At 37.5% G+C, this 25,977-nt stretch overlaps 2 protein-coding genes across 3 annotated transcripts; one reads left to right on the plus strand and one right to left on the minus strand.

Moving 5' to 3' along the window:
* Nucleotides 1-60: 60 nt before the first annotated feature.
* On the plus strand, nt 61-20,131 carry LOC100781631 (protein CHROMATIN REMODELING 25). The gene is made up of 21 exons (XM_006573850.4): nt 61-205; nt 280-687; nt 768-854; nt 949-1,189; nt 1,274-1,399; nt 1,473-1,529; nt 1,634-1,720; nt 2,015-2,110; nt 2,330-2,380; nt 3,118-3,192; nt 3,312-3,398; nt 3,681-3,772; nt 3,853-3,985; nt 16,173-16,292; nt 16,387-16,500; nt 16,606-16,689; nt 17,228-17,305; nt 17,394-17,452; nt 18,032-18,206; nt 19,144-19,242; nt 19,832-20,131. Exons 1-21 carry the CDS (start codon nt 66-68, stop codon nt 20,123-20,125), a joined length of 2,703 nt encoding a protein of 900 aa, XP_006573913.3. The 5' UTR covers nt 61-65; the 3' UTR covers nt 20,126-20,131.
* A 2,441-nt stretch (nt 20,132-22,572) lies between these two features.
* On the minus strand, nt 22,573-24,506 carry LOC100782165 (B3 domain-containing protein Os01g0234100). 2 transcript variants are annotated; one of them, XM_003516732.5, is made up of 5 exons: nt 24,349-24,506; nt 24,099-24,261; nt 23,807-24,013; nt 23,552-23,639; nt 22,573-23,451 (listed from the first exon to the last, which is right to left on the minus strand). In XM_003516732.5, the coding sequence occupies exons 2-5, from the start codon at nt 24,237-24,239 to the stop codon at nt 22,802-22,804; spliced, it is 1,086 nt and encodes a 361-aa protein (XP_003516780.1). In that variant the 5' UTR covers nt 24,240-24,261; nt 24,349-24,506; the 3' UTR covers nt 22,573-22,801. The 2 variants fall into 2 exon arrangements, with proteins under 2 accessions (XP_003516780.1, XP_006573914.1); XM_006573851.4 differs by having other exon boundaries at nt 22,584-23,394.
* Between the last annotated feature and the right edge of the window lie 1,471 nt (nt 24,507-25,977).

Here is a 25,977-nt window from a genome sequence, read left to right on the forward strand (position 1 = left end):
AAATAAAAATTAACGAGTGTTATTAAATTTAGTGAAGGAATTGAATTTATAAGATTTAAATGAAAATGTTTGGCGGGGGCGGCGTGAGCGTGAGAATGGAGGAAGAGGAAGATGAAGTGGGTTGGTGTTCTTCTGATTCGGGCGACGGCGACGGCGACGACGATATCGAAGAACGGAAATCTCAGAATGTGGATGCCTTGCTCAGGTAAGTAGTATAGTAAGGTATTATTACAGCGTCAGCGCAATTTATGAAATTGAGAATTGTATTTGTGTTTGTAGGGGCAACCTCGTGGTGAAGAGACAATCGTTGCTACCGCGACTTCTATCAGTATCGCAAGGAGCGGCTGTTTGTAGAAAGCCCTTCAAACCTCCATGCTCTAAATCTCATGCTTCCGCTTCCGCTTACAATCAAGACCTTACTCGTAAGCTTTCCGCTCGCAAAAGGTTTGTTCCCTGGGGTTCTTCCTCTCCTATTCCTATTCCTATTCCTAGATCTGCCTTAGACGACTCCAAATTCAATGTTGCTGTTGCTGTTGCTGATGTTGCCGAGGAGCTCAAGCCCTCTTTGCCTCCCGGGATTGATCCTCTCGTATTGTGGCACCCTCAAGACTCCGAGGATGCTAATGCTAATTTTACCACCATAACAGTTGATCCGTTGCTTGTTCGTTACCTTCGTCCACATCAGAGGTCAACATCATTGTCCATTCCATACCATACTTTTACTCAATTTAACCAAATAACCATTTCTTTTAACTCTTTCGTTGCAGAGAAGGGGTTCAGTTCATGTTTGATTGTGTCTCAGGCCTGTCTACCACACCAAATATACACGGATGCATTTTGGCAGATGATATGGGGTAACTTGTTTCTTTTCAAATCTTTTCATTATCACACTACACTTTTCTTTCATTACAGGAGGACAGGGGTCCCTTTGTTTTCTTTCTTGCACAGTTTGGGGAAGACATTGCAGTCCATCACATTACTATATACTCTACTTTCTCAAGGGTTTGATGGCAAACCAATGGTTCGAAAGGCCATCATTGTGACTCCTACCAGCCTTGTCAGCAATTGGGAAGCTGAAATCAAAAAGTGGGTTGGAGAAAGAGTTCCTCTTGTTGCTTTATGTGAAAGCACAAGGGAAGATGTCATCTCCGGGATTGACAATTTTACAAGTCCCAAAAGCAATTTACAGGTGAAATGAATTTTCTAACCATTCTTCTATTGATTAAATAGCGTGAACTACATATGTACTCCGTTAATATTCCCTGATTTGCAGGTGCTCATTGTTTCATATGAGACATTTCGAATGCATTCGTCAAAGTTTAGCTCTACTGACTCATGTGACCTTCTCATATGTGATGAGGCTCACAGACTGAAAAATGATCAGACGATAACAAACCGGGTATTGTATTTTGTTGGAGTTTTTTCCTCTCCCTCCTTTACTAGCATGTTTCTCACTAAACTTCCTGGATTAGGCATTGGCAGCTCTCCCCTGCAAACGTAGAATTTTGTTGTCAGGAACTCCCTTGCAAGTGAGGATCTATGCATGATTGTCCGTCTGTCTTGTCAATTACAATCCAAAATCCTCATATGTTTTTCACTCTTGTAAATTTTTACGGACATATGTCACTTGCAGAATGACTTAGAAGAATTCTTTGCAATGGTTAACTTTACTAATCCTGGAATATTGGGTGATATTGCACATTTTCGACGTTACTATGAGGTATATTGATTGCTTTATATATTTTGATTGCCTTTTTAGATTTTGGATGTACATTGTTTCAAAAGCTTTAGCTCGTCCTATGTCAGAATATACAAGTAATTAGGAAAGAGGAGTTATCCAGTTGTTAATTGTATAGTATGTATGGAATATTCCGTTAGACACTGATAAGATAACAGGAAAACCAACTTCAGAATGTTTCCGGGAGATGTGATGCTGGAATGGGACAATGGGTTATCCCCCCTTCTCTTTGCTTCTGATTCTTAATTTTTACTATGGCTTACTTGTACCTTGAAGGCACCAATTATTTGTGGAAGAGAACCTGCTGCCACTGCGGAAGAGAAGAAGCTAGGTGCTGAACAGTCTGCTGAATTAAGTGTCAATGTTAACCGGGTAATGCCCATGATTGAGATTTCGTTCTGTACTTTTAGAAAGCTGTATTATTACCCATCACTAGTAATTGAAGTTGTAATCCTGCTTGATAACTATAAGAATTTATTATATAGAACTGATAGCTGAATGGTTATGAAGTGCAATTAATTTCTTTTGTGTTCTGATAAGAAAATATACTTCTGTTTTCCTGAAGATTGACTGGACAACATGTTTTTGCAGTTCATATTAAGAAGGACTAATGCATTGTTATCAAATCACTTACCACCTAAGGTATTGCACTTTTCTTTATCTTTCTGCCAAACTTACTGAATTGTTGCACTATTCAATCACATGTTCTTTTGCTTTAAAGAAAAACAATGTGTGCAACCTTTTTATTTTCCCCTGCATTTTCATTGTAGTGTTCTTGAAAGATTAATTCTCTTTCCTTGCATTGAATAATTAGAAATGTATGAGCTTGCTTTTTATATAATAAAAGAAGAAATTCATTCAAACAAAGAGATGAGTACAAAGAGATAGGAGGATAAGAGATCCTGTTTAGAACATAAAATGAAAACAAACTCTAGAGACTAAATTAAACATCAATGGATCAAAGCTACCCAATCCCTCAATGTTTCTGACTTTCTGCAAGAGAAAACCTTCTAAAAGACTGTTTACACCAAGTAGAAGCCAAACGCCAAATTTTATCCCAATGAAGCTGCTCATTCAAAGAAACCATCACAGATGTGAACATTACACAAATTGTAGATGTTTGTTGATTTCCACAGCCACTAGCTAGATTAAGTAAAGTAACTTTTACACACCAAGAAATCCTTCGGATTTGGTAATGGCATCTGATTCCATGAGAAGGTAGATTTCAGCCCTTGATTGTTGAAGTATTTGAACATATTTTGATTTATTATATTGACTGAAGCTATTTCCCTTAAAGCACATGAAAAGTAACTGTAGGTAATTGGTGATTACCTATGCTCTTAATCTTATATCCATGACCTATTTCTTTTGTGGCACAGATAGTTGAAGTTGTTTGCTGCAAGTTGACTCCACTGCAGTCAGAACTATATAAACATTTTATACAATCCAAAAATGTAAAGTCCATTTTTTGTTGAGCCAAAATTTATTTTTCATAAGGTGTTTTACACTGTTGGGAATTGATAGAAACAAGATTATCAAAACCGAATTGATAAATCCATGTCCTCAATCACAGGTTAAGCGGGCAATTACTGAAGAACTGAAGCAATCAAAGATTTTGGCCTACATAACAGCTCTCAAAAAGTTGTGCAATCATCCAAAGGTATGATCTGGATCTTTTTTCTTCTTTCCGGAGGAGAGTTGGGGGAAGTTGTTTTACTGGTTCAGTCTGTATAACTTCTTTCCTCGTACATAATAATAAATTGTGAAAGCTCTTCTCAGTGCCATTTAAATTGGCAAGTAGACTCTTTTTTTTCATCCATTTCCTCCTCTTAACCCTAAATCCTCTATTAAAAATTGTGAAGGAAATCTTTCTTCTACTTTCCTGTCTGATAAGGTAAGTTCCACACATACTTTCATTCTCAAAGAATTTAGTGTCTTGTAGCTTATCTATGATACCATACGAAGTGGGAGTCCAGGAACTTCAGGTTTTGAGGACTGTATCCGATTCTTCCCTCCTGAAATGTTATCTGGAAGGTAGATATTTTTAGTTTAAGTTTCAGCCTTTCATTTGACATCTTAATTTAGTCATCCTATAAGGGTAGTATACATTGTAGGTCTGGCTCATGGACGGGAGGGCATGGAGCATGGGTTGAGCTATCAGGGAAAATGCATGTCTTAGCAAGATTACTTGCTCATTTACGTCAGAGAACAAATGACCGCATTGTCCTTGTCTCAAACTACACTCAGGTATATGGTAACAAATGAGAAGTTACATTGAGGTGCTCTCTTTTAATAGAAGTTGTACCTGACCTTTGTGACTGTTTAGAATGAATTAAGATCCATACTTGTAAGCGATGATTTATTTTTGTGAATAACCAATTTTATGTAGTTTTTGAGGTCAGCTCAGGAAGCATCCAGTATAAAATATTTTTCCAAATAATGAATCTCACAAGGCTTATGTTTTCAGTTATTACTACTAACAATCTTGCTTAGATGAACTGATTTTATACTATCGTGTAGAAGTCACCTCCTTGTGGGGTGGCACTTTAGTCCCTTCTCTAGTTATCCTCTGACAATTTTAAAATATAACAAAACAACTGTATCACACCCTTACATGAAAATAGAGGAGTAAAGATTGAATTGTTCCTATTGATTGAAATGTAGAAAATTGATACAAATATAAATATCCTAAAGAGACTGCCCTAATTAAGGAAATAAGGAAACAAATCACAAATTAAAACCATACACAATCAATCCCCTAATTATAGTAATTACAATCACAATCCTACTTAATTACATACCATATCTAATCGTATCACATACAGCCAGTCACGCCAACACTCCCCCTCAAGCTAGTGAATGGATATCTATCATTCCTAGCTTGCAAGTAAGATTGCAAAATCATTCTGTGGACTTGTGGAGAGCCCTTTGGTAAACACATCTGCCAATTGAAGCCTCAGGAATGTGTGCTAGTTATTAGACCACTTTCTATATTTTCTTTGATGGCGTGTCAGTCTATCTATGTATGTTTGATTCTGTCATGCTGTACTGGATTGTGTGCAATGTTGATGGTAGAATTATTATCACAATATAGCCTCATAGGTTTCTCATATTCTATCTTGAGGTCATCAAGTAATAGAGTTTTGAGAGAGAGAGATTGAGAGTGAAGAAGATATTATTATTCAACCCAAGTTTAGAATCATTACATGCTCTGTTTATATAAGAGCTAACTAACATAACAGAACTAACCGTGTGAGTAACTAACTGAAGTTAGTTAGTTACTACAGCTGTCTACAGCAGTCAACAATTTTTTTTTTGATCAGCAAAGATAAATATATTAATAAAAGTACCAGAGGTACTAATTTACAAAGAAGCAAAAACCATCAGTCTCCTGGTTCCCCAATCAGACTATATGCAGTCTCTATAGGAACCAGAGACTGGGTAAGAATACATATTGTAGTTGCTACTAATAACTCTATCTGTCTAAGCTACCCCACTACTGAATAAAAGCTGCTGGTAAGTTTGACGACCAGTGATTAAAAGAAATCATAAAGTTCTCCTCAAAAGTCCTCAGCCATGTCCATAGGAGTAGAACAGCGTCCTCCAGTATTTTGTTACCATCAAAAGTTTTTTTTTTTTTTTTTTTTGAAAGGCAAAAGATAATATATATATATATTAAACATAAGGGACACAGCAGCACCAGAAGTGCTGCTGGTGAATACATAGATGCAGAGCATCTAAACCTCCCACCAATACAGAATTAAAACAGCAAACCCCCCACAAATACAAGAGACCTAAATTAACCAAAGAAGTCTCCAAGATTAGACGACCAAAAGTTAAAGGAAGTGCAGAAGTCTCTGTCCCTAGATTTCAGCCATGACCACAAAAGGAATAAAGCATCCTCCATGACTTTTGATGTTTCAAAACTTTTGCCTTGGAATATGAGGAGATTTCTATTCTTCCATATCGAGCTTGTTAAAGCAATCCACCATCTGTGCCATCTGTTTTGATTCTTCCCAACACCATAGCCATCACAGAATTGAGTGTAATGAGCTATTGGAATTGTTGCTAGAGGTCCGACCACTCGCTTCCACCTCATTGATTCCCACCAAAGTCCATTAGTCAATTTACAGTGAAAAAATATATGCCCAGCTTCCTCTTGATGAGATCCACATAAGGGGCAGTGCTGCTCCGAAATGAGAATGTTTCTTCTTAGGAGATTCTGTCTAGTGGGTAATCTATCTTTGATAAGTCTCCAAGCGAAAATCGCAGCTCTTGGAGGAATGTTAAGCCTCCAAATTGTCTTGTAAATATTGGACTGAGGATGATTGCTGTTAGCAGTGATTAGCAATCTATAAGCTGACCTAGTTGAGTATAAACCCGAAGATTCAGCTGTCCAGCTCAAGGTGTCCTTCAAATGAGGCTGAATATGAACATTACTAATGGTTTCCATAAAAGCCACAGCTGCATCCTGTTCATGATCAAATAAGTTTCTTCTCCACTTTAAATCCCAGCACCAATGACCATGGGACATGAAACCCATATTAGAAATAGAACTGGTCTGCTGTTTACTGATGAGAAACAGCTGATTAAACTGCTGTTCAAGATTTGAAGCAGCCCCAAGCCATTTATCCTTCCAGAAGTTGACTATACTTCCATCCCCTACCTTCCAAACCAGATGTTGATGGATAGGACTAAAGTCAGGTTGCTTACTTACTTTTCGAATATCCCTCCACCAATAAGAGTGCCAAGGTCTATCCCTGCCATTATTAAGATCTGCCCAGCCACCATATTTTGAGATAAGAATTCTAGCCCACAACTGATCTTGATTAGAGGCTAAAGCCCATAACCATCTTCCCAACAAGGCAACATTAAAACTAGAGATATCCTTAATCCCGAGACCCCCCAACTCCTTTGGAAGGCAAATATCTTTCCAATTCACCCAGGCGATTTTGGTGAGATCTTGGGAGCCCCCCCACAAAAAATTCCTTTGTAAGGATCTCACTTTATGAGCCACCTTTTGAGGAATTCTAAAAAAAGACAGCAGAAAAATTGGTAGAGCAGTTAGCACTGAATTTATCAGTGTGACCTTCGCTGCCATTGAAAGAGCTCTCTGCTTCCACTTAGACAACTTTGATTCAAATTTTTTAATCAAAGGTTCCCACACCAAGCAGCTAGATGACTTAGCCCCTAGAGGAATCCCCAAGAACTGAAAGGGAATCTCCATCTGCCTACACTTGAGAAAGTGAGCTACATCAAGAACCCAATTAGAATCAGCACCAAAAATCCCCACACTGCTCTTGGAAAAATTAATCTTTAACCCAGATGCCATCTCAAAGCCTCTAAGCATTGCCTTCATGACCAACACATTATCCCATGAAGCTTCTCCCACAAAGACAGTATCATCTGCATATTGCAGAATGTTTACTGGCACCTTCTGCTTCCCTACTAAATAGCTGCTGTACAGACCTTTGTATAGAGCTGTCCTCATCATGCCAGTCAATCCTTCTGCCACAATATTGAAAAGAAAAGGGGCTAAGGGGTCCCCTTGCCTCAAACCTCTAGTGGGGACAAACTCATTTGAGGGACTGCCATTTATAAGAATGGATATAGAAGCTGATTGATTGCAAGCCTTGATCCATTTCCTCCAAGTTGGGCAAAACCCCATTCTGACCATCATATAATCCAGAAAGTTCCATGAAACAGAGTCATAAGCCTTTGCAAAATCCACCTTAAACACCAGAGCTGGTTTCTTACTTCTTTTAGCTTCCTCTATAACTTCATTGAGAATCAAAGTTCCATGAAGGATGTGTCTATCCTTTATGAAAGCTGTTTGTCTCTCATCAATGAGGCCAGGTAATACTTTTCTTAATCTATTAGCCAATAATTTAGCAATGATCTTATACATACAGCCAATGAGGGAGATGGGCCTATAATCATCAAAAGACTGTGGGTGATTGAATTTAGGAATTAAAGCCAAGAAAGATGCATTACTACCCTTAGGAAAACATCCATTGACATGAAACTCATCAGCAAATCTCCTGAAATCTGGTTTGAAAATCTCCCAAAACTCTTTGATGAAATTAAAATTGAAGCCATCCGGCCCAGGGCATTTATCTCCACTACAACTCCACACAGCCTCCCTAAGATCACGATCTGAAAACGGGGCAATCAGCTCCTCCCTCTGAGTGTGAGTAATGGAATTAAACATAACCCCATCCAAGGTAGGTCTGTCATGGTTTTCTTCTGTAAATCTGGCAGAGAAGAAGCTTACAGCTTGATCCTTAATCAGTTTTGGGTTCTGAACCCATGAACCTTCAATGAGCATACCTTGAATTGCATTATAGTGCCTTCTGAAGTTGATAGATTTATGGAAAAAGGCCGTGTTATTATCACCTTCCCTGAGCCATTTGATTCTAGATTTTTGTCTCAAGATTGATTCATGAGCAAAAGAAATCTCCCACAATTCCTGCTGTATAGACTTCATGGTCTGCATTTCATCATCCCCCAAGGGTCTGTCTTGGGCTGAAATATCAATTTGGTGTAACTGCTGCTTCAATTGTTGCATCTTATGTCTAGTAATATCCCCAAACTCGAGACTCCATTTTTTTATGCTGGATTTTAAGACCTTCAATTTATTTTTCAACACAATACTCCCCCATCCAGGTTGCTGATCCCCACACCACACATCCTTGACCAGAGCTTGGAAATGTTTATTTTTAAGCCAGCAGTCCATCACCTTAAATGGCTTGGGACCCCAATCCACCATGTCTGTTTTTAGAAGAATTGGGCAGTGATCAGAATAATCCCTATGCAACACTTGTTGAGAAGTATCAGGCCATTTAGTTATCCACTGCTCAGATACCAGACATCTGTCAAGTCTACTCCTCACAGATCCATTTGGCCTACACCAAGTAAATCTACTGCCATGGCTTTTAATTTCCTGCAACTCCATATCTGAGATCCAGTCATTGAAGCCAGCAGTATCATAATCACCCACAGTCCTTTGAGAGGAGCCTATCCTATCATCCATGCTTCTAATACTGTTGAAATCTCCAAGGAAGCACCAAACATCCTCAGGATTAGAGTCTTTTAGCTGCTTCAGTTGATTCCACAATTCTCTCTTCCCAGCATTATCGCAAGGTGCATAAACATTTACTATGGACATCTTCATATCTTCCTTAATCCATTTCCCTGCCAACATTAAGAAATTCGTGCCTTTTACCTTCCTTTCTACCTCAAAGGCTGAATTATTCCACATGCAGAGTAGTCCTCCAGCAGTGTGAATTGCTGGGACACTATCCCAAGCCACAGTAGGATCTCCCCAAAGGTTCTGACAGATAAGCTTAGTAATACAGTCTTTTTTTGTTTCCTGTAAGCAAACTAAGTCCACCTTATACTTTAAGTTGAGCTTGCGAATAGCAGCCCACTTAACCCCCCTCCCCAAGCCTCTACAGTTATAAGAGAGAATAATCATTAGTGCTTCTGTCTACTCCCTTCTCTGCAGCCATGTCACCATCTCTCTGCTCCAAATCTGCCATAAGCCTCATGAGCTGTTGTGAATCTCCCCCATGGGTCAGCCCCATTTGATATATTAATTCACGCTGTCTCTCCGTAGTATCTTCCTTTTCTTTTTCTAAGTGAGCAGGTTTTAACTCTGTTGAAGAGTCATGATGGGCTTGTTTCTTTTTGAACCACTTCTTTCTTGAGTACACCTGTAGATCCTTGGATAAGTCCTGGTGTTGCTGATGGGATCCATGCAACTGGGCTTCTGTATAGTTAAAGGTGGAAGGCCCAATATGATTATGGGCTGTTAAAACACCAGGGGAAGGGGTGTGTGGCTCGTGTGAACTAGACTCCACATGTTGACCAGACTTGGGAGTTGCTGCTTCTTCCTCATAAAGAGAAATCTCAGAATCACGAACAGAAAAACAGGGGCCTGCACTGGTTATTTGAGGAAGTTTTTCACCCAAATCCTTTGGTTCCATTGACTTTTCATAAAACGTTACACTTGCTGGTATCTGCTTTTCTGTTCCCCATTCAAATTGTTTCCTCATTAAGCTTTCCACGATATCCGAGGCGGACTTTGAGACCACCAACCTGTCGGACGGGTCATTACCCACTGGTTCGTTGTCGAGACCAGTGGTTAAAGGAGCTGGCTGAGTGTCGCAACGGTGATGCGCCTTTTCGCTGCCCAGTTCGCCGACTGCCGCTGTCGGAGGTACATCCGTCGACCACGACCGCACAGTGGCCAAGTCGTCTCCGTCTATGTCAGAGATAATCTCTTCCGAGGACGTCCATGAGCTCCTAGCATGGCGGTACCCTTTTGTCTCCGTACCGCCATTTTCTTCAACAATGTAAATGCAGTAGCTAACGCCATCAATAAGGACGCGCGTGGTGTGGTGGACTAGCGGTGGCCGCGGTGTCCTCACCAAGACCCTAGCCCGATCTAATCTCTGCATATTCTCAACGTCTTCGTCGATGTCAACCATATCACCCACTGCCGCCACCATTTGCCGAATATATTCCGCCTTCCACCCGAGTATCGGAATACCCCAGCAACGACACCATATCAATCTGGTACCCATCCGCAGTTGATGACTCCATTTCGTTAGAGAGTAGAACAGTGACGAAGATTGTTCTGTCTCTTCACGAATGATCTCTGCTGCTCGCTTATCTGATAGGCCAAGAAGAAGGGTCATGTCGTCGCCCATATATTTGGCCGATATGGTTGGGCCTATATGCCACGCTACTTCCTCCTCAAGCCTTTCAAAAACCTCCAGCTTCTTCAATCTGCCTACCCAAACATTTTCATATCTAGCCTTGTCTTCCTCCGAGATGTCTAGCGACAGCGTAGACGATGATGAATCACCTCCGGCAGATTGGTTGTTCGCTCTAGTCAACTGGTTCGTCCTCTGTGTTGGCAATGCTGCTACCTCTGCGTATGATCTGTTGACTGATTTATACACTGTAGCTCCGCAAGGAGCCTTCCCCAGTCGCGTGTTTTCAGTCATGTCCACCTTTACGCCCGCAAGCCTTTGTCGGAGTGGTTCCTTCGTCAATTCACAGCGTCCGTACTTGGGGATGTTAACGTGTAACTTGAGTCCCCGTATGAAGCTATTATCGAGCTCCTTTTCGATGCCCCTCCTGTCGCCTACTCCTCTGAAACGAGCAAAACCGTATCTCTTCCCTTCTCTGTTCCTCCGGTTGGGGATGAAAATCTCTTTCAGTTCCCCCCACTGGCTAAAGTGTTGCCAGAGCTCTGCCTTTGTTACCTCCTCTGAGAATCTAGTGAAGTAGAAAGAGGTGATGTCTGCATCATCCCTCCAGTTCCGTCGGGTTGTTTGCTGCCGACGTCCGTTCCTGCCATGTATCTGTGTGCGCAGATATCTACTCCTCCTTGACTTCACCGTTTTCCACTCAGACTCACCGACTTCCGGCAGCACTGCTTCCTTCTGACGTTCCCTTTCTGTGTTTCGCTCAAAGGAACTGAACCTCTCTCTCACTTTGTCCCTCTCTCTCACATTCTTCCTCTCCCTCTCACTCACGTTCACTCTTCCCCTCCCTCCCACGCACTCTCTCCCACGTTCACTCATGTCTCTTCACTCTCAGTGACAGTTCTAACATCAAAAGTTTGCTGTGAGAAAAGTATCTTATTTCTCTGCTGCCACACAGCCCAAGTGAGAGCCATCCACCAACACTTCCATCTATTTTGTCGGATTCCTTTAACCATAACTGCAGCATGTTGGGAGAAATGTTGCCTTGGGTACTGCGGACTAACCCCCAGAATGTTCACCCACGCCATAGATTCCCACCACAAAGGCAGGATTTTGTGGCAATGGAGAAACAAATGAGCTGCATCCTCCTCAGTCCTCCTGCAAAATGGACAAGATGTGTCATTGAGTGCCACATTTCTCCTTGTCAGATTTGACTTAGTCGGCAATCTATCTCTAAAGAGTCTCCATGCGAAAACAACAACCTTGGGTGGGATTTTTAATTTCCATAATTCTTCAAAATCCTGCACTTGATTATCTGCTGCAGCCTCCCCCCACATCTCAGCATATGCACTTTTAGTCGAATATGAACCACTCGGATCAGCTTTCCAAATCCACTCATCCATTCTATTCCTCTGTATATGACAGCCATCCACGTCACATAGGAATCTAGCAGCCATGTCTAGTTCGCTATCAAACAAATGCCTCCTCCATTTGAAATTCCATTCCCAGCCCATATCCTTCTGCGCTCCCATATCCATAATTTTGTGGTTCTGCTGACAGGAGTTGAGATATAGTCTAGGATATCGTGCTACCAAAGCTGCATCCCCCTGAAGCCAGTTATCCTCCCAGAACAATATTTTATCACCTCTCCCCACTTTCCATGCTATGCCATCCCGAAACACATTTTGTATTGATGGTTGATGTAAAGCTAACTTCAAGTCTCTCCACCATAAGGACTTATTTTTATCATATGGTGCTTCAGCAAGTCCCCTCCAGCCCCCGTACCTTGAAACCAGAACCTTTGCCCATAGCTCATCCTGACGATGAAATAACTCCCACTTCCATTTGCCTAGAAGTGCCAAGTTGAAGCTGGTGATGTCCTTGATTCCCAGACCACCCCTCTCTTTTGGAAGGCAAACAATCTCCCAATTGACCCAAGCAATCTTGTTGAGGTCACTTCCCCCGCCCGAAAGGAACCTACGTTGTATACGAACCAGTTTATCCACCACGATTTTGGGTACCCTGAAAAAAGAAAAGAAAAAGATTGGAATAGAGGTTAGGACTGACTTTATAAGCGTAACTCTCCCCCCAAACGAGACGTGTCGCTGTTTCCACTTCGCAATAGTACAAAGAAAAGAAAAATAAAACCATCAGAGTCGGTATACTCTAATACCCCCCCACAAGCTCATGAGGGGGGTTGGCTGAAAGATTCTCAAGCACTTTGAGCTTGTTCCTGTAGACAGAAAAGGTGTAAGAGCCTTGGTGAGGATGTCTGCACACTGATCAACAGCAGGAATGTGGACTACTTGAATCAGATTAGTGAGCACCTTCTCTTGAACAAAAAGCAGATCCAACTCCATGTGTTTGGTTCGAGAGTGAAGGACAGAATTATGAGCCAAAGCCACTGTACTTGTATTGTCACAAAGAATGACTGGAGAAGCATGAGAGACCTTGAGTTCAGAAAGTAGAGATAAAACCCAATCAGCCTTAGTGCTGGACCGTGCAACAACAGTTTGTTTCTTGGACCAGCAGGAGATCAAGTTTGGACCAAGAAAGATAGCTGCACCAGATGTGAACCTCCTGTCATCAGGATCAGAGGCCCAATCTGCATCACAGTAGGCATGGATAGAAAAAAGATGCTTGGTGGAAGCAGGCTGAAACGTTAATCCCATTGATATGGTACCTTTAAGATATCTTAGATTCCTCTTGACAGCTGACCAGTGCTGTTCAGAGGGTTTAGACATAAACTGACAAACTTTATTTAACAGAAAAATAAATTTCTGGTCTTGTGATGGTGACATACTGATGTGCCCCTACAACAGACCTATATAAGGTAGGATCAGAGACATCTTCAGAACCTGTCGTAGTCAGTTTGCAGCCTCCAACCATAGGATAAGAAATAGGATTTGCTTCTTCCATGTTGGTTTTGCAAAGTAGATCCCTTATGTATTTTGATTGGGTTAGAATAAGAGACCCATTTGGTTGAGTTGAGACCTCTATTCCCAAAAAATAATCCAAATCACCTTGATCCTTTAGGGGAAAAAAACATTCAGTTTGGAGACAAGGGACTGAATGAGACTGGAATTGCTTCCAATGATGAAGAGGCATGTTAGCTTGAGAGAGTAAGGTTAGACCAAGTTCCAATATATGTCGATGCTTCCTTTCAACAACCCCATTTTGGTGATGGGTGTGGGGACATATTAATCTATGCAAAATTCCCAGGTCATTGAGGAATTTGGTGAAGGGTCGGAACTCCCCACCCCAATCTGATTGGACAGCTTTAATAGGAAGATTAAACTGAGTTTGAACCATAGCTTTGAACTGTTTAAAAGCTTCCAATGTTTCTGATTTAGTTTTAAGTATGTATACCCAGGTCAACCAACTATGAGCATCAACAAAAGTAATATAATACTTAAAACCTGAGGGAGAAGGAATATGGTCAGGGCCCTGCAAATCAGTAAATATAAGTTGAAAAGATTTTGAATAGACTGATTTAGAGGAAGAAGATGGAAGTTTGTTAGACTTACCAACACAACAATGATTACAAACTCAATCATTTTTATTAATTGGTGGAATATTACACAGTTTGAAGACAATTTTCATAGCATCCACACTAGGATGACCTAGTCAAAATGAACTTGAAGTACAAGCAGCTGTATTTTACAATGGGAACAACAGATTTACAAGAATCTGTATCTACAATAGAAACAACAGAATCACTTCTATCAACAGAAACAGAAGCATTTTTATTAACAAAAACAGAATTAACAGAAGCAGAATCAGCAGTGCCAAGAGACTGAGAAGTCTGAGGCACCAAAGACTGTAAGGCAGGAAATTGGTAGAGACCATCATGTCCCACCAACCCTTGAAGAAGAATTACCTTAGTATCTTGTGATTTAACAAGACAAAAAGAAGAATGAAATTCAAAGAAAACATCATTATCTTTGCAAAATTGACTCACACTGATTAGGTTTTTAGTAATTGAGGGAACAACAGCAGATTATTTAGGACAAGAGACAAATTAGGTTTTAAAGGAGAAAGAAATGTAGAGACACCTGAGGAATTGATGTTAAGTCCTTGACCATTACCATTAGTAATCTGGTCAGGACACTCAAATGGAGTTAACTGCTGAATGTTTTGGGACATATTGGTGACATGGTGAGATGCACCAGAGTCAGGATGCCAGCTCTGTGAAGGAGACTGAGCAGTGCTGGTAAGATAAGCCTGAGGAGCAGCCTGAGATGTGGAACTTGAAGGCACATGATTGGGTAATGTGTAGGGCAGCTGAGTTGGATACAGTTGAGGATAGGCAAACTGTGGTGGCAACATGTATTGAGGTTAAGTAAGGAGTCCAGAACAGAGGGCACTGCTGAGCTAGTGCTTGAGTAGTTGTAGAAGCAACATGAGAAGCCACAGTCGAAACAACAAAGGAAGAAGCAATGGAAGCCGTATGATTGGAAGCCATAGGAATAGTAGCAACATAGGTCTTAGATGAACTTGACCTTGCAAATTGGAATTCGAGGGTCAAGATGAATCATTAGCCCTAAAGTTTCCTTCAGTTAGATTAAACGAAACCAGGGAATGCTTTTTGGCCCTGTCAATGCGAGATTCATGCTGCAAGAGCATGGTCTCAACTTCACCAATCTTAAAATTGGCAACCTCATCAAGAGCATGGCCTCATACTCAGTAGGAAGTCCATCAAGCACAAGATCGAGATGCTCGGGGCTGTTATGGACTCTCCAACGGCAGTGAGTAAATTAACCAGTGCTTGGATCTGAAGAAGATATTCAAAAATAGAGCGATTTTCAAAAGAAAGATCACGAAGCTCATTACAGATTTGGTGAGCTTTGGCGCTGGTGATAGAGTTGAAGTGAGTGGATTTTGTCCCAAATCTACCACGCAAATTTGCATCCAACAACTCTTGAAAGCATTTCACCAGAAATCATTGATTGAAGCCACGCAAGGAGGAACTGATCTTGTTCTTCCCATGCTTGATACTCAGCAAAGACAACTCCGTTGTCACGATCTGCAATCGTAAGAAATTTTGGCGGAATCACTGGACTTACGGGAGATTGAAAGAGTTTGTGACATTTGATGATTGGCTCAACTTGTTGACTCCAAAGAATATAGTTCTTTCTTGTTAACTTTAGAGAGATTGAATGCGAGATTGTCTTCGGTGATGGAGACGACGAAGGAGCCACCAGTGAAGAGTGCAGCAGCGGGGAGGAAGGAGGAGAATTCATTGCGGAAGCCATGAACGAGAAAGAGGATCAGAATTGTGCTCTGTAGACCATAATAGAGTTTTGAGAAAAAGATAGAGATTGAGAGTGAGGAAGATATTATTATTCAACCCAAGTTTAGAATCATTACATGCTCTGTTTATATTAGAGCTAACTAACAGAACAGAACTAACTGTGTAACTAACTGAAGTTAGTTAGTTACTACAGCTGTCTACAGCTGTCGACAATAGTACAAAGAAAAGAAAAATGAACCCATCAGTGTAGGTTTACTCTAATATCAAGAATGATCTTCATCGGTAACATGTCGCAAATTCCATGAGCCATAGCTCGAAACTCTGCCTCTGCTATGAACAAGATTTTACTGTTATAAAAATAAAAATATTAAACAAAATAAATTGCTTCTCCATGGTAACTGAATCTTTCATGCTTTCTTTTGTTACCTACTCTTGTTATGCTAAACTATCTCCCATGTAACAGACTCTTGATCTTTTTGCTCAATTGTGTCGGGAACGAAGGTACCCTCACTTGAGGCTTGACGGCTCTACATCAATCAGTAAAAGGCAGAAGTTGGTCAACTGCTTTAATGATCCATCCAAGGTAAATTGCATACCATTTCATAATTTTCCTTACTTGTAATTCATTAAGCATCATATGTGATTATCTTTTGATAAAAATAATTGATAAATTGCAGGACGAATTTGTTTTTCTCTTAAGCAGCAAGGCTGGTGGTTGTGGACTCAATTTGATTGGTGGAAATCGACTTGTCTTGTTCGATCCTGATTGGAATCCAGCAAATGATAAACAAGTAATGCCCTCAGTTTAGTTGTGACAGCTAAAATTTTTATATTCGTGCTCTGTCTCTCTCTTACACATGTTCTTTTGTTTGCTATTCTTCCTCGCCAATAAACAGGCTGCAGCAAGAGTATGGAGGGATGGACAGAAGAAAAGAGTTTATATTTATAGATTTTTGAGTGCCGGAACAATAGAAGAAAAGGTATATATTGTTGTTTCACATTTGGTTTTGAATTAGAGACATTAAATCAAAATGATGAGTCAATGCCAACTACAGCCGCTAGCCTTCCAACTCCAAGCTAACGATGCGGGTTCCATTCTTGCTACCCGCTTATATTCTCTATATATTCTATTTGAATTTATCTTTTTTTACTATAGAATGAATCTGGACTGATTAATGAATTTGTCAATTATGCATTTTAATTTCTTAATTTAGTTATAGTTATTTATTTTGAGTTGAATTTGTTTTTTAATTCTTCCTATTTGATGAGTCAATATCCCTCTCCCATACCTTCGCATAGTGAAGAGCCTCTGGACAATGGGGTACGAAGTTTTTTTATTTATTTTGAGTTGAATTTGTTTTTTAATTCTTCCTATTTGATTTATTTTCTATTTATAGAATTCTTTTATTTTTTAACCTTATTTACACAAATGCATGTTACATTTTTTTTACTCATTTAGCTTCAGTTCCTTCATTAAGGTATTATTGTCCCTTTAGTAAACTACTAAGTTATGTGTAGGTCTACCAGCGTCAGATGTCAAAAGAAGGGCTGCAAAAGGTCATTCAGCAGGAGCAAACCGATAGCCTTGTGGCACAGGTCAAAATTGCTGCTTCTCCCATGTGTTCTAGTCGATGTTGCTTATTCCATGTCTTACAATCTTATTCATTCTTTCATTTATTTTCAGGGTAACTTGCTTTCAACAGAGAATCTTCGTGATTTGTTTACTTTTCATGAGAACATCAAGTAATGCATTCTTTTTCCCTTTCAAAAAAACATACAATGCCTTTCAAAAAAAAAAAAAAAAGAGGTAACATACAAATGTGCAAAAGATTCATATGCATTTGGTACCTGGAATTTAATGGAATGGAGGAAAGAGAAAACTAGATAATTGATAATAATTCCCTGAATTTTGTGGTGAAACTATCTAGATTCTTTTGATATTGAAGGATGCTAGATCGAATGGTTCAAATTCTAATAGTGATAGGATCCTCAATGTTTTTGAAATCTTTGAATTTGATGAACTAGAGATAGATGCAAGGGAGGAACAACAATGACTAGTGACTAGAAAAAGTCGGCACAGCCACTGAAACATTACGGTCCTACCAATTAGTTAATAAATGTGGTTGGTCATGCAATCATCTTGATAACACATAAAGTAATCATAAAAGAAGTTGGCCATGGTGCAATTGTAGTCATGGTTGATACTAATGGTGTGATAGGGTGAAAAGAAACGCACCCCAAATCTTATGTACTGTCTATCACAACATGCACCAGGGATCTTACTTAGTTCTGTCTAACATTTGCTTTATAATGTTTCTTTAGGTCAGAGATTCATGAAAACATGCAATGCAGTCGGTGTCAAACATTTGATGGCCCTCGAAGCACTGAAGCCCAGTCAACAATAACAGATAGTGAATCTGATGAAGAAACCTCTGATATTGGTGGATTTGCAGAAATTGCTGGCTGCTTACAGAATTTAAAAAGATCAGAAAAGCAGGTTACCTCGATATAAAGTTTATGTACGCTATAGTTTAAAATGTGCAGGGTCTCGTCTTTTGGGTGAATATCTTTGGTTCAACTTTTATTCCCGCTGATGAGAATCCTTGGAAAACAAAGTCCCAAAACTCCAATTTTGATATTGAACCAAAAAACTAAAAAGATTTGAAAAGGCACCTGGACCTGTGGCCTATAAGGGAGACAAGAGCCCCAATAATAAAGTTAGGATGGACACCACAAGGAGAGGCCTTGATAAGTCCAGGGTGAACACCACAACAAAAGGTCTCCTTGATAAGTTCTAGTAAAGTTCAATGGAGAACTGAGAGAGAAAAATAACCTCATTGGGTTTTCTTTGATTTCAAATTAATGAAAATAACATGAAAAGTAAAGAACTACAATTTCAAATGGTTTCTAAATTATACTACTATAAAATAAACAAAAATACAATATATATTTAAAATTTTATGATTGGTTCAGTGAATTCCTCATGTGTTGGTGCTGAACCCTCCCAAACTATTCATGCGTCCACCTGCACTTAATAATGGAAGTAAATGGTTGCAATTCTTCGTGACATTAATTGCAACTTCTGAACTATGAGATTTCTTTATTACCCATTATATTCCACTCTTTAAATTTGAATGGAATCAATTAATCCTTATTGTGATGCATTCCTTGAATCTGAATTGAATTAATTAATGCTCCTGATTGTTACTTTGCCTCTAACTATCATTATTTAATGCTTCTTTGACTTTCTTTACCCTTTCTCTTGTAATTGGACCAATTGGAAGGCCCAATGGGTCAAGAGTAGTAGACTTGCTTGCATCACCTGCTTCATCTACCACTAACAAGCTTTTACCTGCGTCTGTCTTACCTCCTGATTGAAGAGAATTCAAAGAAAAAATAGTTGTAGTCTTGACTCTTACATTTCCTTATTGCAGGTAGGGAGCCCATTGGAAGAGGATTTAGGAAGTTGGGGCCATCATTTTTTCCCAACTTCTGTACCAGATGCTATACTTCAGGCTTCAGCCGGTGATGAGGTGTGCCATAGCATTTTAAAGCATTTTCATTCCCTCTTTTTTTGTTTTGCGAGGAAATTAATCAAGTTCAACAATAAAATCCTATTTTATGCATAATTTGCAAATTGAAATTATGCTCCATGGGTTCATAGTGCTGTCATTCTTGCATTTCATTTCAGTAATACTAGAAATTACATAAAGCTCAGTGAGTTTGGAATATATGATTAGATTAAACACAGCCGTAGTCGTATATTTAGAGGCGTTAAACTTTTGCATGCCTTTTAACTTCATGTATACATTGTTTTCTGGTTTTCGCATTAAATATTTAAATGAGAAGGTAGGAACATAGAGATAAAGAAGCCATCTCCATATATGCTTAGCATGAAAATTTTGGGAGTTTTCTTCACAGTTTTACTGCCTCTTCTATTCCCAAGGAACATGATTCCTTCATGACAAGATTGTTGCAAACCGAAGTAGCTGTTTCACCTTGAAGTTAAACATGTAAAAACCTAAATAGGAAGTCTGCCCATGATAATACTTGATTTGCCGGATTATTCACAACATTTAAAAAGGAGCCAAATTGGTTGCATTCACTGCTCTATATTTTCAGGTGACTTTTGTCTTCACAAACCAAGTTAACGGACGACTGGTACCCGTTGAATCTATTATGAGTCCCAAGCTACAGCAAAAGGATCCAAAAAAGGAATTACTCAAGTCAAAGCAGAACGGTAAACAAAAGCCCACTCCTTTTTCTTTACATAACAGACTACCATTGCAGTCTGCTTCTGTCGGGATTACTAAAAACATCTCCATGAATGTGGCATTTAAGCCCCAGTACTCTCTTGTAAGTAAAGTATTGCCACAGAAAAGATCATGTCCTGCTAATATCAATGATGATAATTGAGTAATATTTTATGTTTTCACCTCGTCTATCTTGGAAATCAACGACATCTTATTGTCAACAGAAGCTGGCAAAATTTAACGGTGTTTTTTTTATCTTCTTAAAACGCCACAATTACCCTTACCCACAACAAAAAAATATGAGCTAACACTTGTTTTGGTCCAATAATTTAGTCATTTTGAGAACTAATTAGATATATATAATGTCAAGGATTTCTGACTTCTTGCCTTCTTTTCATTGTCTTCTCTTCAATAAATAAATACATTCTCAGTTATAGCTCTTAATGATAATTTAATCTAATTCCTAATTTGTACAAGCTAAAAGAGGAATTCTAATAATTTACGATTATTGGGCTGATTCTATTATAACCATATAAAAGGAAATAATAATAATAACGGATCCCAGCACTAACATATAAAAACACGTCTTTGGGAAATCTAAGCATTCAAATGAAATATCATTTTCTTGGTGTGCATCGAGATTATCCTTTTGCCGGTAGTCAAAAACTAATATCATGTCTTTAAATGTAAATGTTTTTCTTCTTGTTGATGATTATAAAATGTTTTCTATTTCTATTTTTAGAAGAGTATTATAAATTAGGTTTCTCACTCTCCTGCGTCCTCACTTTATTAATTAGGCATTACCAAACACGTTAGCCAATTTGATCCCTGATGTTATGTGCACTAAGGATCGAATTGATTAACAATTGTAAACGCTCGAAATTAAATGATTTTTAAGTGCTAGAAACTAAAGTAATTTAATTTCAAAAATAAATTGACTAATAATTATTACTATTAATAATCAAACTTGTTTTTATTCAAATTCAAAATGAGAATTTTTTGTGTCTTAACTAAAGAAAATTGTCTTTAAAAGATATGAAGATATATGTATCTTATAAAAAAAATAGTTTTTCATACATTATTTTCTATATATCTAAAAACTACGTACGTACCCCATTGCCCAGAGGCTCTCCGCTATGCGAAGGTATGGGGGAGGGATGTTGTACGCAGTCTTACACCCATGACCAACAAGTCACCAAGGCACAACTTTACCGCTTCACCAGGGCTCGCCCTCAAAAAACTTCGTACCCCATTGCCCAGAGGTATGGGGGAGGGATGTTGTACGCAGCCTTACCCTTGCATATGCAAAGAGGCTGTTTCTGGATTCGAACCCATGACCAACAAGTCACCAAGGCACAACTTTACCGCTGCACCAGGGCTCGCCCTCATTTTCTATATATCTATTTGAGAATTTTTTATTTACATGTCATTTTTAATATTCAAGATAATATATTAGTTATTAGTTATTATCTTTTGGATTATGTCTCTATTTCCACATAATTCACAAACATTTTACACATCCTAAATGAGAAATTAATAATTTTAACAAACAAAATATTAATAATATTTCTTAACTAATATGTTGACTTTCAAAGGAGAAAAAAAAAAAGAATAATACAACAGGATGGAACAAATAGTTTTAAATTGAAATTTTAATTGGTTCAAAAGATCTATGCAATGTTGTGACCGAGACTCCGAGAGACAATGTCAAACATTTGTTAAATGTTCAAATCATTCGTAAGTGATCAAATTTATTAAATGTTTAAACCAAACATTTGTTACAAGTTACCTGAAGTAATTAGATTAGAGCTCTGTTTATAACCTTCGTTAAATGAAGATTATTATTATTATTATTACTTTGATAAACTTCCATTACAGATGCCTCGAATATTAGAATTTATCCACTAGTCTAAACTCAATTTCGTGCAACACAGAAACACGCACTAAATCACTCCTAAAAGTTCATTAAGAAAAATAAAAAACACTCCTAAATCCACTGAGTCGTGACATTCAAAAAGTCCATCCATATACGTGGCTTATTATACCAGTCTGTGAAAATTAATATAAGATCTTATTAACCACTGTATCAAAGATACTAGTTCTCATAAAAAAGAAATACTAGTTTTAAAATACTTAATGTACTCTTTTAAGTATTTTTTTTATTGTTTCCTTTCCTAATACCTTAATTGCAACCACTAACATTTTCATTAAAATATATCTATCACCACATAAATATAAAACAGTTATAATCAAATTTCTCTGAATCAATTTCTTTCCGGAAATTGAATCCCATTATCTATACTACAGAAACCTTCATACTAAAGGCAGAATATCCCATTCCTTCAAATTATCATGTGCCACGTCTTAATTGTTATCTATAGAACTGTATCATATCATATTCTTAACAAAATACTACCACTTCCATTCTTATTTATAACACTCAATTACTTAATTTATTAAAATGAAAAAAAAGTAATTTAATTAATAGCAATAAATTTATCCTAAATTTATATACTTTTTAAAAAATACTATTATCAATAATATTTTTCTCTCTTCTGTATGTTAATATATATTGTGTCTGAACAAACAAATTTAAAAAATCGAGTATTATAAATAGAAAAGTAGGTAATATTTTATAAGGTTAGAACCTGTAAGGAGAGTTTGAAAAAAGCAACCGGTCAATTCTAAAGTTGTCACTAACTAATAACAAAAAGAGGATTAGTTTTAGGTGTCTTTCATAATTCATAATAACACAAAAAATCTTACCCTATTTCATTTTATCTTTTATCCGGCATCTAGAACTTGTTTAGTCCAAACACAGAAGCAACAAGCAATGACATCACCAAGGAGCATCAGCCAGTTCTTGGAACATAGTCTCCAGCCTCTCAGGGTGCATATGTTGTATATCATTCTCTTGATCAAGTCTATTTATAGTTTGTTTTACTTCCAATAGTTTTGCTTCTAGAGCTTTCAACTCCTCTGCAGCGTGGTCTCTTTCGAGTGTTACCTCCTTGTACCTCTTCAATTTCAAAGCTAGTTTCATGAGCTGGTCTAGCCGAATAAGCAAGAAGCTGACATTCATACCCATTGTCTCAAAGGCTTTCAAAGTTTTGTCCCATATGACAAGACTATCTGGAGAGGTTGTAAGATTGCTGGCTTTAATGGCATCGGCAATATTAATGGTCTCAGAAATTATTCCAGCCGCCAGTTTAGTGTTAAGACCCTCAAGAAGATGGTCATGAAGAAACGACCTCTGGCTGCAACACAGCTCATAATACTTGTTCCGAATGTATTTGGAGAGCTCCGAATCAATAACCAAACCATTCACCACAATCCTGAAATTCTCCACACCAGTCACTTGCTTGAAACTGACAACTGATTCTGAAAATCTAATTCCAGAGTCAAAATCTTCACTAGTATTTTCAACCTGGTCTGGATGAGACACATTAGCACAAAAAATCATCCCGCTATTCTTATGATCATTAGCATCTGAGAAACAAGACACTAAATTTAATTTTCTGCTCTCTTACAAGCCATAATATATTAATACTACTATATACAAACGCAATGAAAACCATACCACACTTACCATCACTTTGTTTTCTGCACCCATCTGACTTAAGAAGGACAAGAGCACCATCCAGTTCATCAGATTCCTGAGATCTTATAATGTACACCTGGGAACATCAAGATATTGAAGATTACAACTTGGAAAAATAGTAGGAGCGAGAAGGCACATTTTTCTTCAAATTAAAATTAAAATACATAACAAAGCATAAATGTATCGAAAAAAGGGATTTATTTTTGTCCTCTTGACACACATTGTATTGAAAGAATAAATTACCCTAAACTTGGAAGGTTGGACCAGGTGGAATATTAGAACATCCATCTCAAGTAAGTTATGAGCTATGGAAAAGCCCCTCCATCCTGCACTTAAACCGGCCTTTTGAGCAAGATATTTGGTTTCATAAAGTTGGCCAGTTTCATCTTCCAAAGCGATGGTAGTATCAAGCTTGGGCATATACAAGTTACAGAATTTTTTGGGAAGACCCTGGCATTAAACAACATGGTGAATAATAATAAAATGAATGACTGATTATAGTAAACGCAGAAGCATGGAAAAAGTGAGAATTTACAAGCCAAAATCCTCCGGCTACGTGAGATGGAAGCATGGACTTAAGAAAGGTTGGGAATTGAGGAGATAGGTTAGCTTGAACCTCTTTTGCACGTTGGTAAGCTTGAGTATTACATGGAGGAGCATCAATGACAATGCCCATGCCTGTTCCCTCTCCCTTTCGTCTACAAAAAAAAAAAAGTCAATATTCTTCTACTTTATGAGACCAAATACTATCAAGCGACACACCTTCTTTGGTATTGGTGGCCTACCTTTCTTCTTCAGTTTTGAGTGCGGTACTGCTACTGCTTCACCGTCACCCATGAATGAGCACACAGGCCATCTCTCTTTCTCTGCCATTCAGAGTGAGTAACTAAAGAGCCAAAATTCAAATGCTGTGCTTCTTCCCACGCAACGCAACACCTGTTTCTATTTGTTGTCCTTTCCCTTCCACTCTTGTCAATCAACAATCAACTCCACTCTTGTCTTTTATTGATTATTATTATTATATTTTCTATTTTTTATTCATTTTTACTTCACAATAAATACATATATGCAAATTAATTGAAAAATCAGATGGAAAGTAAGAATATATTTAACAAAAGACTAATTAATAATATCTTAAAAAGAAAACAACAGATAAAAAATAATAAAAATTAAAAAATTTGACAATTAAAAAGGAACAGAAAGTAACACTCAAGACAAAATTATTTTCATTAAAAACGTTCATATTTTTATTTGTTGACCCCAAAATATTAAATACCAATAAGTTTCTTACCTAAAAAAAAAACTATGAATAAGCTTCTTGGATTATAGTTTGTAATTTCATATACTCCCTCCAGTTTTATTTATAAAGTTCTTATTTATTTTTTGAATTTTTATTATATACTAATTCATGTAATTTAATCATTAATTTATTAATTTAACCTCTGACATGATAATTCAATATTCTAATTGAGTCAAACACGAATCCAAATATAATAACACTTGTATATAAAAAAATGTTATTAAGCTTCTCGCACTATAATTTGTAATTTATTCCCCTTATTATATTTATAAAGTTCTTATTTTTTTAAAAAAAATCTTATTATATACTAATTCATGTAGTTCAAATAATAATTAACTAATTTAACCATTGATCCAATAACTCAATATTCTAACCAATTCCAGACTAATCTAAATATGTTAACACTACTATAAATAATTAAAGCTTCATAAATACAGTACAAAACATGTTTATATATAAAAACTTCATCCTCATTCTCCTCTATATCCAAGCTTTGTATGCTATTTTTTTTATCCCCACAAAGATAATTCACATCGTTAGTTTATATTTATGATACTAAATATTATTATCTTCGTTATTAAATATAAGACTTTTTTTATAAAAAAATATTTTCTTTTATAAGACCTTTTTTTAAGGTAATTTTTGTATGAATTATTTTTTTATTAAAATAATCTTAATTACTTTATTATCTTCGCGTTTAAATATAGACTTTTTTTTCAAATTTGTTTGTCCCTTTTAACAAGATTATTATTATTATTATTATTATTATTTATCAAAATACTCTTAAACAAATATATTCTCTTTCTTATAATGATTGGAGAAGATAACACACATTAATTAATTAGATAGTAAGTAATTAAGTGAAAAGAGATGAAAAATCTTAATAGTTTTAAGGATAATTTTTAAAAAAATAATACAAAATGCTTATAAATTTATCCATTAACTAAATTTACTAACTTTTTAAAAAGATGAATTAATTAAAAAAATCTCTAACAACACTCTTTTTAACACTTCTTATGATAATCTTTCTATGTTTTATTGAAATTTGTTAAATCATCCATTTTGATAGATTTCACATCAAAATCTAAAGAGAGAATCATTAAATAAAATGTGA

This window comes from Glycine max, chromosome 1 (assembly GCF_000004515.6).
Source record: "Glycine max cultivar Williams 82 chromosome 1, Glycine_max_v4.0, whole genome shotgun sequence".
In the NCBI taxonomy this organism is placed as follows: Eukaryota; Viridiplantae; Streptophyta; class Magnoliopsida; order Fabales; family Fabaceae; genus Glycine; species Glycine max.

Excerpts from the sequence above, each read along its gene's own strand:
- LOC100781631 (XM_006573850.4), top strand. The coding sequence starts at position 66 with ATGTTTGGCGGGGGCGGCGTGAGCGTGAGAATGGAGGAAGAGGAAGAT. Across the intron at positions 855-948 it reads ATTTTGGCAGATGATATGGG|TTTGGGGAAGACATTGCAGT; the intron begins GTAACTTGTTTC and ends TTTCTTGCACAG. Across the intron at positions 18,207-19,143 it reads TAAAAAGATCAGAAAAGCAG|GTAGGGAGCCCATTGGAAGA; the intron begins GTTACCTCGATA and ends TCCTTATTGCAG.
- LOC100782165 (XM_003516732.5), bottom strand. The coding sequence starts at position 24,239 with ATGGGCATTGTCATTGATGCTCCTCCATGTAATACTCAAGCTTACCAA. Across the intron at positions 24,014-24,098 it reads TAGCCGGAGGATTTTGGCTT|GGTCTTCCCAAAAAATTCTG; the intron begins GTAAATTCTCAC and ends GTTTAATGCCAG. Across the intron at positions 23,640-23,806 it reads TCCAACCTTCCAAGTTTAGG|GTGTACATTATAAGATCTCA; the intron begins GTAATTTATTCT and ends TGATGTTCCCAG.